At 50.0% G+C, this 21,326-nt stretch overlaps 1 protein-coding gene across 2 annotated transcripts in view; it reads right to left on the bottom strand.

Moving 5' to 3' along the window:
- Positions 1–21,326, bottom strand: part of STAT3 (signal transducer and activator of transcription 3 (acute-phase response factor)) — an 84,088-nt gene that overhangs the window by 38,626 nt on the left and 24,136 nt on the right. For both annotated transcript variants that reach the window (XM_015412458.1, XM_015412459.1), the window contains exon 2: positions 1,513–1,662. In XM_015412458.1, the coding sequence (XP_015267944.1) occupies positions 1,513–1,640 (128 nt within the window). In that variant the 5' untranslated portion in view covers positions 1,641–1,662. The remainder of the gene's footprint in view (positions 1–1,512; positions 1,663–21,326) is intronic.

Raw genomic sequence — 21,326 nt, 5'->3', positions numbered from 1 at the left:
CTGTTCCTCCCAGTGGAAGATCCCTAAAACAAACAGGTGCTGGCAGTGATTACCCTAGTGGAAGGAAGAAGTAACCCCCTCCAGGAATTGGCAATGCCAAGGAGGGGTGGGCGGAGCAGGGTCCGCAAATCAGAGCAGGCCTGTTCCGCCACAAAGACTAACCATTCACAGCTGTGGAAGAGGGAGCCAGCCTGCATACCAAACATGGGGAGGGGCCACGGCTGAGAGGTACAGTGTCTGCACTCCATACAGAAGAGGACAAGTTCAGTCCCCAGCATCTCCAGTTAAACAGATCAGCCAGTGGGTGACTTCAAAGATCCCTGCGGAAGACTCTGGACAGCCATGACCAGCCAGAGTAGGCAATGCCAACCCTGACAGACCAAAGGCCTGTCTCAGAATAAATCAGCCACAGCCTCTCCCCTGAATACATGAAGCTCAGAGGCAGAGTGCCTGCTTGGCGTGCAGAAGGTCCTCCGGTTCAATCCCTGGCATCTCCAGTCAAAAGGATTGGACAGGAGGTCATAGAAAGAGAATCTGGAGAGCGGCTGCCAGTCAGCGTGGACAACGCCAGCTTTGCTAGACTAAAGGTCGGACTCAGAAGGCAGCTTCATGGGTTCATATTTGACCTCTGGGCCACTGCCTGAATGAACTGTCAATGATAAGGCAGAAACGGGCCACCAGTGCAGTGCACTGGCTACGAGCAGCGGACTCTAATCTGGAGAACTGAGTTCTCTTCCATATGAAGCCTGCTGGGTGACCTTGGGCCAGTCATGGCTTGCTCACAACTCTTCTTTGCCTCACCTGCCTGACGAGACGTTTGTTGCAGGAAGAGGAAGGGAAAGGTGACTATAAGCTGCTCTGAGACTCCTTAAGGTAGAGAAAAGTGGGGTAAAAAATCCTGCTCTTCTTGCCCTGAGCCGGATAGCCCAGGCCAGCCCGATCTCGTCAGATCTTGGAAGCTAAGCAGGGTCAGCCCCGGCTAGTATTTGGAAGAGTGACCTCCAAGGACAACCAGGGTCGTGAGGCAGAGCCAGGCGATGGCGAGCCACCTCTGAACGTCCCTTTGCCTTCAAGGCCCACGAGGGGTCGCCAGAAGTCAGCTCAACTTGTTGGCAAAAAATATATATTAAAAAAAACCCTGCTCTTCTTTTCCCACCAATTTATTTTTAAGTGTCTCCCCCTCTGCATCCCAACCAATGCTCCTTCTAAGCTGTGGTGTCTTGTGAGCAAAAATTTGTGAGCTACCGGCATTGAAGCTGGGAGTGAGCCATTTGGCTGATGCATAAATTAGTTTGCTCTGGAGCCCTCCTTCCTGAGCGGAGACAAAAATGTGTGAGCCGGAGGCTAGAAAACAGTGAGCTGGCTCACACTAACTCAGCTTAGAGAGAACACTCATCCCACCATTTGCTTTCCCCCTCTATTCCTCTGTCCCCAGCAAGGCCGACTTGATGAGCTCTAGGAGAAGCGAAGGGGCTCGCCCAAACCCAAAGCCAGTGGAAGGAAACCACTCACCAGTCCTGACTCTCTATCCAGGGGGCGAGGAACTGCCGCAGTTCCATGGGGAAGCTGTCGCTGTACAGCTGGTGGAGCTGCTCCAAATACCGCGTGTCCAGCTGCTGCAGTTGGTTCCACTGCGCCATCTCGGCAGCTGCCTCCGGACACCTGGGAACACACAGAGAAACACTTCACACGCACAGCCAACCAGTGTGCCAGCCGCTGCCGAGACAGATTGTTGATGCGCAAGGCTCTAGGGGGAAGAACGGAAAGAGGGCTTGCGTCGCTGCCGAGAATTACCAAGACCTGCTGGAAAGCTCCCATCAAGTTCTCAAGCTGACGGTTTCTACCCCCAAAGGAGTGGCTCCGGAGAGGAAATATCAACCCTTCTCTTACCACCCTTGTTATGTCCACACCTCGGACTAGTATCTCGGAGACTCTGGCTTGAATCGCCCCTTGTGCCATGGAAGTTCACCGAGTGACTAGGTTTGCCAACCTCACAGCGACACCTGGAGGTCTCCCACTATTACAGTTGGTCTCCAGATGAAGAAGAGGTTGAAGAGATTGGATTTACACCCCACCCTTCACTACCCAAGGGAGTCTCAGAGTGGCTTACAAACTCCTTTCCCTCCCCCTCCCCACAACAGACACCCTGTGAGGTAGGTGGGGCTGAGTGACAGAAACGGCTCTTTTTCAAGAACACCTCTGACAGAACTATGGCTTGCCCAAGGTCATCCAGCCAGGTGCAAGTGGAGGAGTGGGGAATCAAAAACCCGGTTCTCCCAGATTAGAGACTGCGCACTTAACCACTACACCAAACTGGCTCTCTCAAGATCAGCTCCTCTGGAGAAAATGGCTGCTTTGGAGGGTAGACTCTATAACACTACACCCTGATGAAGTTCCTCTCCTCCCTAAACCCTGCCCACCCCAGGCTCCACCCCCAAAGTCTCTGGGTATTTCCCAAACCCAGAGTTGGCATCACTGTGGCTGACCTTGGCTAGTCACTCTCTCAACCTAGCCTCCCTCACAGGGCTGTTTCACTCTCTCAACCTAGCCTCCCTCACAGGTGAGGAGGTGAGGAGAACGAGGTAAGCTGCCTTGGGTCCCCACGGGGGAGAAGGATGGAGTAAAAATGAATTAAATAAAGAAAAATGAAATAAATAAAATCGGCTAGGATAGTCTGTCCGATTTTTGCATTCGCTCGACACATTTTTCTCAGTCCAGCCAAGAAAACGTGACGCACACCTTCTGCTGGGAGCCAGAGCTCAAATAAAGGCCACTGGGCTAAGCAGCTCACATAAGGAAGGGCAAAAAGAGAACCAAGATTAGAGGGGAAACACTCTGTGGGGAAACCTTGGCTCTTGTCCACAGCTACTGAGATACCTGTTGCGTATCTCACAAACCAGGCTCTGACTCACGAAAGCTTATACCATCATCTGTTAATCCCAGGTGCCACAAGACTTCTGTGTCAAACCGAGGGGTTTATACAGGCTTCTTTGGGATGGAAATTCGGCTACCCTGCCCCTGGTGCAGAATTACACCAAATATTAAGCAGGCCTGTAAACACAAGTGCTGGAGTAACAGGTATTGTCCACAGCCAAGATCTCTCTGTTTCCCCCTCTCTTCTACGCATGTAGGGTTGAATAAGTACTTAAGTAAAAAAGAATATTGTGTGGCACCTTAAATGCTAACTGTGCCATAAGACTTTGTTGGGTTTTGCTGTGGACTAGCACAGTCTTGTCTCTCAGTGGGGTGAGAGCCAGCATGGTGTAGTGGTTATAGGGTTCCCAGCCTCCAGATTTTACAAGTGATCCCCAGCTGACAGAGATCAGTTCCCCTGGAGAAAATGGCTGCTTTGGAGGGTGGACTCTCTATGGCATGGCACCATGCTGAGGCCCCTCCCCTCCCCAAACCCCATCTTCTCCTGGATCCACCCCCAAAGTCTCCAGGTATTTTCCAATCCAGACCTGGCAACCCTAAGTGGTTAAGAGCCACAGACTCCTCCACACAAGGCATGCTGGGTGACCTTGGGCCAGTCACGGTTCCCTCTGAACTCTCTCAGCCCCACCTGCCTCACAAGGTGCCTGCTGTCGGGAGAGGAAGGAAAGGTGATTATAAGTCGCTTTGTGACTCCTTAGGGTAGAGAATAGCAGGGTATGAAACCCAGCTCTTCTTCTTCAGTCTCACACACATGGCAACTGAAAAGCACAGGAATGGTCTTGCTGGATCAGACTTGGCTCAGCAGTCTTTTCTAGCAGTGGCCAGTTGGAGGCTAGGTGAAGCTTACACAGCAAGGCTCTATTGCTGGCTGCCAGCAGTCAGAGATACACTGCCTCTAATCATGGAAGCTCTATTTGACTGGCTGTGGCTAATAACCACTGAAAGATCTACCTTCCAAGAATTCAGCTGAATAATTATTATCATTAGGACCAGCAGTTTCTGGGATAAAGGACTGCCCCACACACTCAAAGAAGAAGAAGAAGAGATTGGATTTATACCCCGCCCTTCACTACCCAAAGGATTCTCAGAGCGGCTTACAAACTCCTTTCCCTTCCCCTCCCCACAACAGACACCCTGTGAGGTAGGTGGGGCTGAGAGAGCTCTGAAACTGCTCTTTTTCAAAAACAGCTCTTATCAGAACTACGGCTTGCCCAAGGCCATCCAGCCAGGTGCAAGTGGAGGAGTGGGGAATCAAACCCACTTCTCCCAGATTAGAGTCCGTGCACTTAACCACGACACCAAACTGGATTTCCTTCCTCCCAGGGCAGGCCTGGTTTGCAGCATCCATTTTGTAGGGGCCTCCCCACCAGTCCTGGTCAAAGGACAGAATCAAGCGAAAGGCATCTCACAGGAAATCCCTTCTCGTTTCCAAGAAGAACAAGAGGAAGAATCAAGACTTGCGGCAACAGCGAATGACCACAACATCAAAAGTTTTAGAAAGCAGAACGACCATTGGTTACGCACCGTGAGGGGTCCTTCTCCTCTGAGGCTTGGAGGACATCTTGTGGGGGATTCCCATCCATCACTTAGGGAGGCAGGACTAATTTCAACTACTTCCTGTTTCCTGTAGTGGGAGTCACCCTAGGCTCAGTTCTGGCACTCCAAAAGCAATACACTAACTTAACCACTGTAAAAAAGAGAACTTGAACATCAACAACTAGAGTATAGCCAAATTACAAACATTGGAACAGGAAGAAAAAGGTGAGTCCTCTCTCTCATGTAATCTTATTATTATTTTTAAATAGAGTGTGAAAGAACAGCATAGTAGATAGAGGAAATGACGACCCGGGAGGGCCAAGATGTCCTCCAAGGACCCTTCACGGTGAGTAACCAATGGTCATTCTCCCTTTGAGGTGGAGGACATCTTGTGGGACCTCCCAGAGCAGTGTCCCTAATTTTGGGGGGGAGGGTCATCATCATCAAGAGTCAGAACAGACTGCAGCACTCTCCGTCCGAATGCTGCATCAGCAGAGTCATACATATCCTGTAATGCCTGATGAATGTGGATAACGAAGACCACGTAGCAGCCCTACAGCCTTCCTCCACTGATGCCGTTGGCAAAGGCCATATTCGTTGCAGCACTGCGAAGAGAGTGGGCCGTGATAGCTGAGAGCCAGTGTGCTTTAATGGTTAAGAGAGTCAGACCAGGGTTTGGGAGACTTGGGTTCGAATCCCCACTCATGCCATGGAAGCTTGCTGGGTGACCTTGGGCCAGTCATGCCTGTCAGCCTAACCTACCTCATAGGGTTGTTGTGAGGATAAAACGGAGGGGGGAAGAAGAAGAAGAAGAGATGTGATTTATACTCTGCGCTTCACTCTGAGTCTCAGAGCGGCTTACCATCTTCCTTTCCCTTCCCCTCCCCACAACAAACACCCTGTGAGGTGGGAGGGGCTGAGAGAGCTCTGAGAGAACTGCTCGTGGGAGAACAGCTCTGAGAGAACTTGTGACTGACCCAAGGTCACACCAGCTGGCTACATGTGGAGGGGTGGGGATTCAAACCTGGTCCTCGCAGATTAGAGTCCACCGCTCTTAGCCACGACACCAAACTGAATGATGTAAACCGCTTTGGGTCCCCGACAATGCTCCCTCTAAGCTGTGGAGTCTTGTGGGCTAAAGTTCTACTTTGTGAGCTCTTAGCGTTAAAGTTGTGAGTGAGCGATTGGGCTGCTGCATAAATTAGTTTGCTCTGGAGCCATCCTTCCTGAGCGAAGACAAAAATGTGTAAGCTAGAAGTTAAAAAACTGTGAGCTAGCTCACACTAACTCAGCTTAGAGGGAACACTGGTCCCCGTTGGGGGAAAAGATGGGGTATAAACAGGGGTCATTTCATAGAAAAAGAGGTGCAGGAGGTCATTAGCACAACTCATTAGCATAACTTATTTGCATAGGCCACACCCCCTGACATCACCGGAAGTGTGTCAGAAGGCACCCACCACCGCTCAGGCTCCACTGGACTGTTTTGGATTGCTAGCTATTGGGGGGGAGAGGAACCTGCAGATCTGTCCTTGCAGAGGAGGGAGAGCTGGTACCTGAATAAAACTTGGTCTTAAAGGTGCCACTGGACTGTTTTGGATTGCTAGCTATGGTGGGGGACGTGCAGATCTGTCCTCACAGAGGAGGGAGAGCTTGTACCTGAAGGCGGGCATGGGGGGGGGGTTTCTGCAACTTACCTGGCTGCTTCTTGTGGCCCAACTGAGGGCTGCTGGGAGCAGGGGACAGGGCTTGTTGCATGTGCCCACCCCCTGGGCTCCTTACTGCTGGAGCTCTGCTCCTGTGCACTACTGCAGGAAATGACTCCTGCGTACAAATGAATTCAACAAATGTCCACAGGCTTCAGTTGGGTAGGGAAGCAGGACTAGAGAGGTGTGCCGGTGGCCTGCGGAAATGGGGGGCTGAAGGGGGTGCACGTGATGTGGAACCAGCCAGGCATCGTGGGGAGCAGGCCTGGGCATTGGGGGCAGCAAAGACCGAAGGGCAGAGTTGCACGTGACCCACGACTCATCAGAACAAACGCTGGCGGCATCCTCTTCAGATCATGAGACGGCCAAGGAGGCCGGCCGGCTGGCCAGCTAGCCAATGGGTCTCCTTCTGTTTTTTTACGACGGTGTGCAGGATTCAGGCAGTCCAACTCCAAGGTGGCGATTCCAAAAGAAACCAACCATTTCCTGGCCCCGGGCGGAGCAGAGGGCTCCCAGCTGGGCCCGGGCCAGGACCACCAGCATCTTCCAGAGTTTTCCCCTCCCCTCCAAGTTTTGGATTCATTAGAGCTGTTTCTCTTTTGCAACCTGGCTAAGCCGTTTACAGAAAGCCTTTGTCATTAGGTTAATGATTCTCAGTAAATAATTCCATATCCCGGGCCCAGTTAATCCCCCAAATGGAACATTTAATGTTGACGGGGCTCAACCAGAAGCCATTACACAATCCTCCGTAGGGAAGGCCTCCGCTCTGAAGGGATGGCCGCACTCCCGTTAATTGATGAGGGATATTTATCATGGCTAAATCCCAGCTCGGCTCATTTGTGTCATGGAACTGCTGGGCTGAGTGGCGGAGAGCTCCTTGGATGTTTGTGGAGCGTTGGGTTGCGAGGGACGGGGCTCGCCAGATTGTCCGAGCCATTTCCCTCTTTCCTTGTGCTGAAGTCATACGTGTGCATTTCCCAGTCTTGCACGCGCACCTCCCATGGGCCTCAGGCGTCAGTGGGCTCAAGAGGGTGTCCAAGTGCTGGCATCCTCAGTGGCCACACAAAATATTCAGGGGACCGAAACGGATGACCAGGGACAAAATGCAGACTCGAAAATGGACACATGAAGCCGCCTTCTACTGAATCAGGCTGCTGGTCCATCAAAGTCTGTCTTGTCTACAGAGAAGGAGAAGAGATTGGATTCGTACCCCGCCCTTCACTACCCGAAGGTGTCTCAGAGCGTCTTACAAACTCCTCTCCCTTCCCCTCCCCACAACAGAAAGACGCCCTGGGAGGTGGGTGGATCTGAGAGAGCTCTGACAGAAACGGCTTTTTTTCAAGGACAGCTCTTGCCAGAACTATGGCTCGCCCAAGGTCGCCCAACAGCTGCAAGTGGAGGAGTGGGGAATCAAACCCAGTTCTCCCAGATTAGAGTCCGCACACTTAACCACGACACCAAACTGGCTGATTTTGCACCCATTTGTTTCCTCACAGTTTTCCCACAGGTTAATCTCCCCCTACACTGTATGCCGCTTTCACTTTCTTTGTTCGCTGGGCTTTTTGGTACCTTCTGCGTAGATTTATGGCTGTTCAGGGGTGACTTCGCAGTCAGTATGGCACTGCCCCGGGGTATCTGAATGTGGTTTCGAGCGGCACCTTTTCCTTCCTCCGCTTCCGATTCAAGGGGAACAATAAGTAGGCAACTTGACATGACTTCATTTATCTCCATCAGTTTCCCCGCTCCTATTTGCCCCTCTGTGGGTGCGGTCAGACGGCGTGCTGGGAGTGGTTTAAATTGCTTCGGCCCTGATGCGGTCTTTTTTAACCTGGAGAATCGCGATCACACTCACCTCCTTGTTCCGGATCGCTGCACCGTTTTTCCCCTCTCTCCCTCCGTTTGGGCATGCGCACAGGCAGCCATCTGTCAAACTAAAAGTTTCGCGCCTGCGCAGAACAGCGATTTCCTCTTCAACCCGATTGCTGTAACGCTTCCCTTTAAACTTTAAAGGAACACTTCCCTTTAAACGTTTACCGTCGAAAATGGCCTCTGTGAGATCCCGAACTCATCTAAAGGCTAAAACTAGGCACCATTTAAACATTGTTTTTAATAACCCTGTAGCAGACCTCCACCTATGCGCTCACCGCCAACGTTTTTTAAAAAATGGCGGGTGAAAAGCGGAAGCCTCGGGCAGCTTTCGAGCGGGGAGGGGGTTTAAACCAGAAGTGGCTCGACACCGGAGGTGTGATCACACAGGGGAAAGATGCGGCTGGAACCGGAGAATCAGGAAAACACCACTTGGGGACCTGGTATCAAAATACTCCGGGTTAAAGCAGTTTTGAGCCAGAAAACAATGGCTGGGGACGGGAGGCAGATGTTGACTGTGTGATCACACAGATAAAATCTGTTTCTGAGGCGGGCCGAACGCGGACTAAACGGCCCGTCTGAATGCACCCTGTATTTTTCACCTTGCCATGAATTACTTGGCTCATTCAGGTGCCATCCACCATCCAAAGCATCTCTTACATGGCTAATGACCACTGAGGCAAGTACTGACACTGGAAAATCTGCATACCAATGCAGAAGCGAGCGATGAAAACAAAATAGATGGCAAGCTGACACGGGACTTAATGCAGAAACCAGGATCTGAGGCAATGCAATGAAAACAGATATTCCAAGGCAAGGGGGAACCGGTTCAAGTGCTGAGAAAATGTGGAGTGAATGCCAGATGCATGATGGACCTCAGACCAGCAATGGCTCGCTGGGGTCTCAGGCAGAGGTCTTTCACATCACCTCTTACCCAGAGGTCATTTTGGGGGGGAATCGCGGGGGATTGCAGTTCCCCTGGGTGAGGTATGGGGGGGCGGGGCACATGACGAAGCCCCGCCCCCTGCTTCCGGCCGCCCCGCCTCCGTCTCTCATTCAGCCAGGAGGAGGCAGGAGAAGAGGGAGGGTAAGTTGCTTCCTCCCTGCCTCTCCCCACCCCTGCCTGCCTGGGGCCAGGGAGGGCCTTCGCGGGGCTTCCTTGCACTCCCGCCGGCCTTGCAGGTCCACTGCCGGGCCCCTGATGTCACGGGGTGTGGCATATGCTAATGAGTTATGCTAATGAGTTCCCCTAGCTCTTTTTCTACGAAATGACCCCTGCGGCCCGGCAATGCTCATCCTCCAAGGGGGGGGGACGATAACATAAAGGAAGGAAGAAGAAAAGGATTTGATTTTTCTTAAGTTTCTTCAGAGAGAGGGAAGGAGAAAGTGAAAGTAAGTTAACTCAGAAAGATAGGGTTAGGCAGAGCCTACACCTAGCTGCTCTCCCTTCTGAGGTAGGAAAAGAATGGAGCCTAGGGTGACTCCCACTACAGGAAACAGGAAGTAATTGAAATTGGCCCTGCCTCCCTAAGTGATGGATGGGAATCACCCACAAGATGCCCTCCACCTCAGAGGGAGAACTTGTGTAAATAAAGCCAGGCAGAAGATCTGATATCTTGCCAAGCAAGCGTGACTAAACAGCCTTGCCTTCTGGAGACCTTCACATCAGCAAGACAGGAGCCCCAGTAGCTAAATCTCAGCGGCCCAACCTGCTATGGCAAGCGAGGCAACATTTATAGTTACTGGCCACAAAGGAGAATTGGCTAAGCGTGGTGTAGTGGCTGGAGTCAGAACAGAATCTGGAAGGTGGTGAAAAGTTCTGTCAAGTCACGGCTGACTTATGGCCACCCCTGGTGGGAGTTTCAAGGCCGGAGACGTTCGGAGGTGGTTTGCCATTGCCTGCCTCTGCATCACAACCCTGGAATTCCTTGGTGGTCTCCCATTCAAATACTAGCCAGGGCCGACCCTGCTCAGCTTCTGAGATCTGATGAGATCAGGCTAGCCTGGGCTATCCAGGTCATCAGGTTCAAAACCTCGCTCTGCCATGGAAGCCTGCTGGGGGACCTTGGCCCGATCACACACACTCAGCCTAGCCTACCTCACAGGGTTGTTGTAAGAATAAAATAGAGGAGAGAAGAACAATGTAAATAGCTCTGGGTCCCCATTGGAGCAAAGGCGGGGCACAGAAGAAGTAAATGAACGATAAAATCCTCCTGCCCAGAGAGATGCCCTCAAAGGCCTGCACAGTTTTATAGACTACCAGAGAACACCTGTGATGGAATCATCATTGGACAAGAGCAAGTGAGCCACGTGGTCCACTCAGAGCTAGACAAACTAGAGGAGACCGAGGAAGATCCCAGAATATTTTTTTAAAAAAAGATTTAATAGCCAGGAAGGGCAATTACTATCAGTGTTCCCTCTGAGCTGAGTTAGTGTGAGCTAGTTCACAGTTTTTTTAGCCTCCGGCTCACACATTTTTTGTCTGAGCTCAGGAAGGATGGCTCCAGAGCAAATTGATTTATTCAACAGCCAAATCGCTCGCTCACAACTTTAATGGCAGTAGCTCACAAAGTAAGATTTTTGCTCACAAGACTCCACAGCTTAGAGGGAACATTGATTACTACCTGTATTTTTTTCCCCTATGGAACAAAAAGCAGATGGGGTGGAGTTAAGATGAGGAAAAGAGCATGAAGGTCATTGGCTTAAGAAGTCATTTTCCATGGCATATGTCATCATCTCCCCAAGCCTTGTTTTTTGTTTTTTTAAAAAAGACAAATGAAAAACCCAGCAGATTTGATAATAGTTTTCTGGCCTATTGCCCTGACCTGGATAGCCCAAGCTAGCTTGATCTCATCGGATCTCGGAAACTAAGCAGGGTCAGCCCTGGTTAGTACTTGGATGGGAGACCACTGAGAAAGTCCAGGGTTGCTACACAGAGGCAGGCTATGGCAACCCACCTCTGAATGTTTCTTGCCTTGAAAACCCTACAGAGTTTATTTATTCATTCATTTACTTACTTAATTTATACCCCGCCCTCCCCGCCAAGGTGGGCTCAGGGCGGCTTACAACAGATCATAAAATAAAGTTAAATACAATTAAAAACCTATCCTTGGTATACATTACTTAAAATAACAATCATTTAAAACATCTCTCCTTATATATAATTCTGTTTTGGGGTGAACATTCCACACGCTCCCGCTGCATTTGGCTTGCTGACCTGTCACTCCAACGGTGTGCCAATCCAGTGCCTGCATTGCTGGAGTCCCGCCCACAGAAGGGACAGCCAGTGTCTCGCCCTCAGTGTTGCATGAGGTCTCTCCAAGGTGGCAGGCGGGAGCCGACCCCACTCGGCCCGGAGAGACAAAGGCTCCAAGTGCGTAGGCCGGCCCAAGCAGGCCTCACTGGAGCAGCAGAAGCCTGGCAGTCACCGACGTACACCCGGAAACATGCGGCCGGAGAGCGAGAGGTGGCCATAAGTCAGCTGTGATTTGATGGCACTTTCCACCCCCCAACTGGCCTCTTATGGTATTCTACAATCCATACCACTTGCTTCCATAGTCTTTAAGGAGAGATAGCATTGAACTCTTGCAGAAAGATGACTGAGACTAGTAAGCCAAGCCAGGCCCTTCAGAGACAAGTAGAAGACACAGCCTCACCGTGCTTCTGCAGATCTAAGCCAGCACGGAAGAGTGGTTGGGGACTCAGGTTAGAATCTGGGAGAATCTTCTGCAGGCTAATCTGTCAATGGGAATGTGCCACACATGCAAATGAACCAAAGAGAAAGCTCAGTCTGGCCTTTTCGTAAGAAGCCTAGAAGCTACGTTTGCCAGCTCCAGGTTAGGAAATACCCAGTGTCCCCTCTAAGCTGAGTTAGTGTGAGCTAGCTCACAGTTTTTTAGCCTCCAGCTCACACATTTTTGTCTTAGCACAGGAAGGAGCAAACTAATTTATACAGCAGCCAAATTGCTCGCTCACATCTTTAATGGCAGTAGCTCACAAAGTAGAATTTTTGCTCACAAGACTCCACAGCTTAGAGGGAGCATTGGAAATACCTGGAGATTTTAGAGGTGGAGGCAAAGGAGGGGAGGGACCTCAGCAGGGTCCAAGGCCATAGAGTCCACCCTCCAAAGTAGCCATTTTCTCCAGGAGAACTGAACTTTGTCACCTGGAGATTTAGGAAGAGGCTGTGGCTCAGTGGTAGAGCATCTGCTTGGCATGCAGAAGGCCCCAGGTTCAATCCCCCGCATCTCCAGTTAAAAGGACCAGGCAGCAGGTGATGTGAAAGACCTCTGCCTGAGACCTTGGGCAGACACTGCCGTTCTGAGTGGACAATAATGGCTTTGATGGACCAAGGGTCTGATTCAGTATAAGGCAGTTTCATGTGCTCATGTGTTCAAATTGTAAACCCAGGAGATCTCCTGCCACCACCTGGAGGCTGGCAACCCTACCAGAAGATATAGAAAGAGCTTAGCGATATCAAGGTACATGGGTGTGTGTGTGTGTGGGGGGGGTGAAAACAGTCACATGGGGAGCTTTCAAGATACTCCTTCCCCATCATGCGATGACATCCCAGGGTTCTCCCCTCTCCAGCTTTCTGGTATCCAAAGGAACTCTGGAAAGTGGGCCCTTCTCCAGTAACATTCCTTACATATGCAGAAGCACTCTGGTGGTTACAAAGGGTATATAGTGGGTAAGACCAGCAACTGCCTGTACCCGAGCATTCTCTCTTGTGCCTCCTACCTGTGGAATGACCCACCTGAAGTTGTTAGGAAGGTTCGCACATTCCTATCATGCCACAGAGCGTGCAGAAGAGAAATATTCAGGAAGGCTTTTTTAAATGAAGGGATGAGAATAGCGCTGTAAGCAAATAGGATTGTGTTCCCTTGTCATGCTTCTCCTCTGTATCCTCTTGCTTTTACCACGGCCTTCTGTCCTTGCACTCTCTGCACTGCTGATGCTTGGTCATCTCTGCACTGTTTATGCTTTGTCATGCCTCAAATAGTTCCCTGTTTCCAAATTTCTGTAATCCTAGTCCTGTTGCATTGTTACTGGATGTCTTGTGCTGCCTGTGAGGTTTCTTTAAATAAATATATATATAGTAATCCTCCTGGAGTCTGAGCCAAAAAGGCAGGCTATAAAATGTAAATGAATAGATAGATAAAAATTACATGTTTGGAAGGGAATGCAACAGCCTAGCCAATGCCAGGCAGAGCTTGGTAGGTGCATGGGAGGATGACCTCACTTTTTGGTGGTGCTTTCCCCAAGAGGACAGGATTCTGTAGTTTCCTTACTGCTGCTGCGGCAGCTTCAACAGTGCAGTGACAGGGCTTCCACAGAGCGAATCTCCACTGTAGAGACTGAACAGTGTTATACCAACAGATGTATCAGGTTCTCCGAATTACCGGGTTGTTGTTTTTTAAAGTAAGTCTCTAGCTCCTTCCCTACCAGAGATATGCCTTTCCCCTTTTATGTGTGCAAAGAAAAGGGCTAGAGATTTTTCTTTTAAAGGGAAAGCCAGGCAGTCAGAAAACCTGATACACATATCCAGGGGTCATTTCCTGCAGGAACGCACAGGAGCGGAACTCCGGCAGTAAAGAGCCCAGGGGGCAGGCACATAGAACAAGCCCCACCCCCTGCTCCCAGCAGCCCTCAGTCAGAGCAAGAAGCAGTCAGGTAAGTTGCAGAGCCCCCCCCAGCCCCCCAGTCCAAAACAGTCCAGTGGCACCTTTAAGACCAAGTTTTATTCAAGTACAAGCTCACCCTCCTCTGCGAGGACAGATCTGCACATTCCCCCCCCCCAAATAGCTAGCAATCCAAAACAGTCCAGTGGAGCCTGAGTGGTGGGTGTTGCTGTCTGACACACTTCTGGTGACGTCAAGGGGGTGTGGCGTATGCAAATAAGTTATGCTGAGTTATGCTAATGAGCTCCTGCACCTCTTTTTCTACGAAATGACCCCTGCACATATCAGTATATGAATAACATGCTATTCAAATCACCATTTTCTTTAAAGCCCAATCACAGGGAAAGGAAATAATTGTTGTAGGAAAAATGGCTGCTGTGTGGGTGGGATCGGGAAAAGCCGAAACTTTCCCACCCCCGGCAGCCATCCAGGCTTCGTTGCAATCACCCCCGAAACCTCAGAGCAAAGTAAGTTTTAAAAAATTGGAAAAAAGCCAGGGAAACCCCAGGAGGTCCATGAAGACACCATGATGCTGCGGGGAAACGGGGAAAAACCAATTTCTCAACAGCATCAAATTCAGTGCCAAATAATCCCATGTGGAAACAGCCCAAAACATGGCCCAGTCTGCCCCTGGGTAACGTGAATCTCACCCACCCACTCTGCTTGGACTGAGGAAGGTAGACGTCATGGAGGGAGAAACTATGTGAGATGATATCACTCCCCAATTAACTGGAAAGGAGATTCAGGAAACAGATCTGGGGGAGAGGAGAACACACAGGCACCAAGACAATACCTAAGAGAAGAAGGCAGCTAGATCTTGCAAACTCCGTCACCTTCGACAGGGCTCCACCAACCATGGTTGCGTTGGAGGACCCAGGGGTGACGCTGGCCTGGTACTTCCCCTCTTGAGTCAGGAAGTGGAACAGAGGCATGCAGGAGCCCAGGAGAGTTCTCAAGGGTGTATGTAAGTCCCTGCTTTAGAGGAGATTGGAGCCTTTGCTCTCCATCATCACACGTAAGCTGAAACACGTTTGATGCCTGACACATTCAGATCCTGTGTGGACGTGGCCCTAAACTGCTCTTGGGAAAAGAACCTGGGGATTATCAACACCAAATACAGAAAGTCCAGAGTCACTCACAGAAATACCAGGGATGGGGACGGGACGGACAACTTTCAGTTGCAATGAGATGTCGTAGCAGCACGTAACCGTTAGCTCAAATGAGAATATGCAGAACTGTGTATGCAGAAGTTGTGTTTCTCACAGAAACTGGGTGGGGTGGGGTGGAGAGGGACTGGACAAAGATTTGTGGTAGCAGCATATTGGTTAGAAGCGGGAGCTGGGAAGTTTCTGGTTCAGATTTCATCTCCACCACAGAGTTGTTAGGGAGCCCGGGGCCAGACCTCTCCCCCTCCCCCCACCTCTGCCTCCTGCCTGCAGACATGGGGCAAGTGCTGCCGTAAGGATTACTGAATTCACACGCGAACACACAAAACACACAATGTAAATGCTAAAGTGCTATTAGGAAAAATGGTCCTTCAGAACAGCAGATTAGCAAGTACAATTTTGTCAGGCAAGTCACCCACAAAACCGTAGACGCAGATGAGAGCTGGCCCCAACTTGATCTCGTCAGATCTCAGAAGCTAAGCAGGGTGGGCCCTGGTCAGTGTTTGGATGGGAGACCACCAGAGAAGAGGAAGGCCATGGCAAACCACCTTGACTCATCTCTTGTCCTGAAAACCCTACAGGCTCACCATAAATGTCAGCTGACAATGCCACGGGGGGGGGGGGGGATGATGATACACAATTGCCTGACACGTCCATGTGAAAATGTTCTTAATTTTGTTTAAAAAAAAAATTCAGCAGCAATGCTTGAGAAACAGTCTGGCAGATCTTCATTTCAGCAACTGCCATCTATTTCAATTCAGGCCAGCAGCTCTTAAAAAAACCCCTTTTTGTAAAGCCAACTCTGAATTTGTGGCTCTACGGGTGACAAAAGCCCTTCTGTGCCAGAATGTTCCTTTTAAGAACCAGCCTTGAAGGAAATGGCTTCCGTCTGTCCCAGTTCTCCTACTCCAAAAACAAACACTCTGCAAGCATAAGAACATAAGAAGAAGAACCCTGCTGGATCAGACCAATACTCCATCTAGACCAGCATCCTGTCCCACACAGGTTCCTCTCCTTTCCTTTCATACCTGTAGAAGCTCATTAATTCACAAATGTTGAGCAGCAGAACGAAGACACTTATTTCTTATTTTTTAGATGCAAGGGCTACTAAAAGGAGTGAGGCAAACTTTGCAATTGCTAGAATGATCTTTGGATCCTTAACATTGAGCAAAAGAGCTAGGGTTTCCAGAATACAGGAGGGTGACTGGTTGAATAAAGGCTTAATATAGTAATCCCTCATGATCTCAAAAAATCTGCATTACCGCAGGGTGCGAAAGGACAGCCAACAACAGGGCATAGAGGCCGAGGCCTTCCCCTGATAAGAACATAAGGAGAGCCCTGCTGGATCCGACCAATGGGCCATCTAGTCCAGCATCCCGTCTCACACAGGGGCCAGCCAGTTCCTCTGGAGGGCCAACAACAGGGCATAGAGGCCGAGGCCTTCGCCTGATGTAGCCTCCTGGCTCTGGGATTCAGAGGCTTAGTGCCTCTGTATGTGGAGGTTCCCCTCAGTCACCATGGCTAGTAGCCACTGATAGATTCATGTTTATCTAATCCCCTTTTAAAGCTGTTTATTCCTGTGGCCATCACAACATAGTCTAGCAGCAAATCCTACATTTGAATCACTCTCTGTGTCAAGCAGTACTTCCTTTTGTCTATCCTGAACCTACTGCCCATCAGCTTCATCCCCCCCCCCTCAACTACCTGTTAAAAGGCAGAGCCAGAATTACTGAAGTGCCAATTTAATTAATTGCAGGTTACACATATTTATTATTAACAGTAAAGAGCAGGGATGTACCCATTCAAAACCTGTAATCCCCACCACCTCCTCCCCTTCCCCTCGTGGGGAAAAAGGCCGTGTGTTGACTGTGAAGTCAGCCTGAGGTCTGGAGAGACCTGGAGCACCTACGAGATCCGAAAGCAGCCACTGAGGCCAGGCGCCAACCTTCCTCCCTAGCTTTGAGCTGTGATCAAGGGGATCACCCTTGTCTCGTTCGTGGAGCTGACGTCTCCGAAGCCTCTCCCAGCAAGCTCAGGAAGACCTCAGAGCACTTCTCGAAATCCCAGACAACCTTCCCACGCCTCGCGCTAACTCTGGAAATGCTCAGCAAACAGAGCAAAACATTACTTTCCCTGAGCCTTTACAAAATCAACACAAAGTTCTGGGAGGCTCCGTCACCAATGCTTCCTCTGAGCTGTGGAGTCTTGTGAGCAAAAATTCTACTTTGTGAGCTGCTGGCATTAACGTTGTGAGCGAGTGATTTGGCTGCTGCATAAATTAGTTTGCTCTGGAGCCATCCTTTCTGAGCTAAGGCAAAAATGTGTGAGCCAGAGGCTAAAAAACTGTGAGCTAGCTTAGCTTAGAGGGGACACTGGGTATTTCCTAACCTGGAGCTGGCAAACGTAGCTTCTAGGCTTCTTGCGAAAAGGCAAGAGTGAGTTTTCTCTTTGGTTCATTTGCATGTGTGGCACATTCCCATTGACAGATTAGCCTGCAGAAGGAGGGTGGCAAAGGGTAGGGTTGAGTTCAGCACTGTGGGACAGCCAAAAATGTCTGAGCCAGGAGCTAAAAAACTGTGAGCTAGCTCACACTAACTCAGCTTAGAGGGGACACTGTAACCGTCACTGTTCTGGCCAATGTTGGAGAAGGCGTAGAAGCCGGCCATGCTTGCTAGTGGCAAATGCATTTGTGGACATCTCCCCCCCCCCCCAATTTTTAAATGAAAAGCGTCCAGCTGAAAGCTCAAAAAACAAGATGGTTCTTCCGGACAATAGTTTCTCATTCAAAACAATCCACCACCTCCACCAAGCGCTGCTGCAAAAGGAAAGCAGGCTGGCTTTTGCCAACAAGAAAGGAAAACAGACCCTTTTGGGGTTGCTCGGGATACGGTGGTGGCCAGGGCTATTTTTGGGCAGGAACGCACAGGAACGGAGTTCCGGCTAGCTTCAGAGTTGGCCACGCCCACTACAGCCAAAACCTTTGCATGCGTGGCAACAGAGGGAAGGCCTGGAGAGCGACCCCCCAACAACTCCGAGACGGGTGGGCCAGGGGGCCCCCTGGAAGGATCGGGGAGGCATTTAAATGCCTTCCCCGGCCTGTCCAAGGGCCGGCTTGCCCGGGCTCCCTGCAGCCGGGGGGGCGCCCAGGCAAGCCAAGGGAAGGCATGGGGTGTGGCCTAATATGCCAATGAGCTGTGCTGCCAGGGGTGTGACCTAATATGCTAATGATTTTTGCTGTTGGGTGTGGCCTATTATGCTAATGAGTTCCTCCTGGGCTTTTTCTACAAAAAAAAGCCCTGGGGTGGCTATTCAGCTCCAAAGGAGCACAGTGACATTGTGCTGGGGGTTGGCCACTATAAAAATAATTCACTGATTCTATTTACTTCACTTATACCCTGGCCTTTCACTTCGACGGGGACCCAAAGACACTTATACTGGTCCCTCCTACCTTCATTTTATCCTCATAACCACCCTGTAAGGCAGGTCAAGCAGACAGTGTGTGACTGGCCCAAGGTCACCCCGGAACTTACATGCATCTATGGAGAAGACTGAATTTTATTTTTGCGTGGTCATTAATTATAACTGATTAATTTTCCATTTCCTTATGGCCTTTTAAAACATGCGTCTTACACAAACCTATGGGATAGAAAAACCTCAGCTGACTTGACCGATGAAGGCATTTGGGAGCTGGGGCAGTTACATCTACAGCTTATGCAGATGGAGTAAGTCGCTTCTGGGATTTCAGAGTCTTCCCTCACGTTGGGATGCTCACTGGAGCATCCAACGGTAGAATATTAAATTGCGGTCCCATCCAGGTACACATCTTTGGGTGCTGCATACACCTGGCCAGCATTGGCAGGAGAACAAGGAGACAAACACGCTAAGAGAAGACTGTATCATTTTAGGCATGGAATTGTGTTTTTAAAAAAACCATACAAAAGAGCTCCTTGCATGATCAGAAACAAAACACCTAACTTACCTGGAAAAAAGTCTAATTCAGCCTGCTCCATGAAATGCTAATCTTCTGCCTGCAGGGCATTTTTTAAAATATAGTGGATTTTCTTTTAAAGTCTCCCTGGGAGAAAGAGTCTAGTTCAGCCTGCTCCCTGACACGCTAATCTTCTGCCTGCAGGGAATTTTTAAAAATATAGTGGAATATTTTTTTAGAAGTCTCTCATCTACTGCTGGAGGTCTTTAGTTTTTGTTGCATACGTAGTGGACCAGGCCTTAAAGAGAAGCCCTGGACAAGACTGCCACAATTAATATGCCAAGCTCCAGGCGGGACCATGAGCTCTCCTGGAATTACAGCAGACCTCCAGGCTTAGAGCCGCCAACCTCCAGGGAAGATCTCCCACTGTTACAACTGATCACCGAACAACCCAGAGCACTTCCCCAGGCGAAAATGTCTGCTTTGCAGGGTGGCCCCCATGTCATTGTACCATGCTGAGGTCCCTCCCCAAACCTTATACTCCCCAGGCTCAAAAAACCCACCCACCCCCAATCTCCAGGTATTTTCCAACCAAGAGTTGGCATCCGTACCCAGACTATGGAGATCTAGGTTTGTCAGCCTCCAGGTGGGGCCTGGAGATCTCCCACTTTTACAACTGATCTCCAGCTGACAGAGATCAGCTCCCCTGGAGAAAATGGCGGCTTTGCAGGGTGGAATCTATGGCATGGCACCATGCTGAGGCCCCTCCCTCCACAAACCCTGCCCTCTCCTGGATCCAGGTATTTTCCAACCCAGACCTGGCAACCCTATGGAGATCAGTTTTCCTGGAGGAAACAACATCTTTGTCTGGATGAGGCTGAAGTTGGTTTGAACCCCAAAATTAGTCTGGACCACCCCATATCATACACCCCCAGGTTCACAGGACTCTCCCCCTTCAAGAGGCTATATCCTGTTTCCTGGTCCAAAGCACAGTTCTTGTGCTTTTTCGTTAAATTCATGAACAAGTCACGAATAAGGAATGAAAAGGGAACTGGGAATAAGGAATGAAAAGGGAACTGGGAATAAGGAACCAACTTCAGCCTCGTTTTGTCGGAGAGGGTGGGGGACTCTTCGGCTTCAGTTCCCGGCTGAGAGCCCTCCCCAAACTCTGCCTTCTCCAGATACCTTGCCCTGGCCATAGTTAGCAACGTTACCAAACATTCACCAAGCCATATTTATGTGTCCAAAAGCCCCCCTCCATAACACCTTACAAAACGTAAAGAGGCTAGCAGCTCCCCCCTCCAAGGCACATTGCTCCCCCAGTGTAGAAGAGATTCTCATCTTATGAACCTCTATAAAAACCATCCTCCGGTGCGGTCCTTGAAAGGGGGTTTACTGTAAATGCAGGAGGCAGAGCCTGCTGGGAACAGCCCCAGAGACGAGGAAGTAGCAGCCGTTTGGATTTCTTCCATGCTTATGTCACTTGGAAACAAATTATAGACAGGAAGGTGCCATTTCCATGTTCTGGTCTGCCACATTCTCCCTCCCGTTTATTTCCCCCTGCAACTTCCCCCCCTTAAATAAAACTATCAGCTCAAACAAAAATTACGTCAGGCTGCCAGGCTTTGGTGTTGCTTTAGCCTTCCAGATGACCAGAGTAAAGAAACAGAAAGAGGGGTCAAAAAGAAACTTGAATTTTGGATCAGGAAGTGCTTTCAGTTTCTTAAAAGAACGGACTTAGGTTGCATTAGCCTGGAGCAATGTGCTTCCTCCAGAAGCCAAACGAATCACAACAAGAGAGAGAGAGAGAGAGAGAGAGAAAGACAGAGACAGACAGAGTGAAAAAGACAGAGACGGACAGAGAAATACCAAACAAAACAGTATAAGTAGGACGTCCCATGATTATTTAACATTACGGGACTACCCCACGAAGAGATCTCCCCCATGGTAGAAAAAGAGGAGAGTGACGTAGGGTTGACAGCTCCAGTCTGGGAAATACCTGGAGATTTTGGGGGTGGAGCCTGAAGAGGGAGGGGTTGGGAGAGGAGGGACTTCCTTGGGGTATGTAATGTATTCAGATGCTGCCCTGAATGCATGGGGATGAAGTGTGAATCATCCCATAGAGAAGCTATGCTAAGCTTCAGACGTCGGCTAGGATTCGCGCCAAAAGTATTGTGTCCAATCACATTTGAACTGTCTGTGGTGGGAACGTTTGTGATTGGGCTATTATGCGAACAACCTGATAGGTTGGTACTTGTATAGTAGGTGTGGCTACATTAGCCCAGAATGTTTAAATGCCGAGCAGCTGCAATGGAAAGCTGTTCGGGCTATGAGGAGTTGTACCGTGTTGGAGAAGTTGATTATCGAGCTGAATAAACCTGAGTTTTTGCTGAAATCACTCTCTGACTCATTGTTAAGCGCCGGACTTAAAAATTGGCGACGAGGATGGGATCAAGGAGCGGGTAGGCAGCCCCGCTGGTCCCAACCCCACGACGGACAACTGTGAGCTGCA

The sequence above is a fragment of the Gekko japonicus genome, unplaced genomic scaffold (genome assembly GCF_001447785.1).
Source record: "Gekko japonicus isolate JY-2015 unplaced genomic scaffold, Gekko_japonicus_V1.1 scaffold8, whole genome shotgun sequence".
Taxonomy (NCBI): Eukaryota; Metazoa; Chordata; class Lepidosauria; order Squamata; family Gekkonidae; genus Gekko; species Gekko japonicus.
Note: the sequence above shows the minus strand (reverse complement) of the source record. Positions and strands in the feature narration are given on the sequence as shown.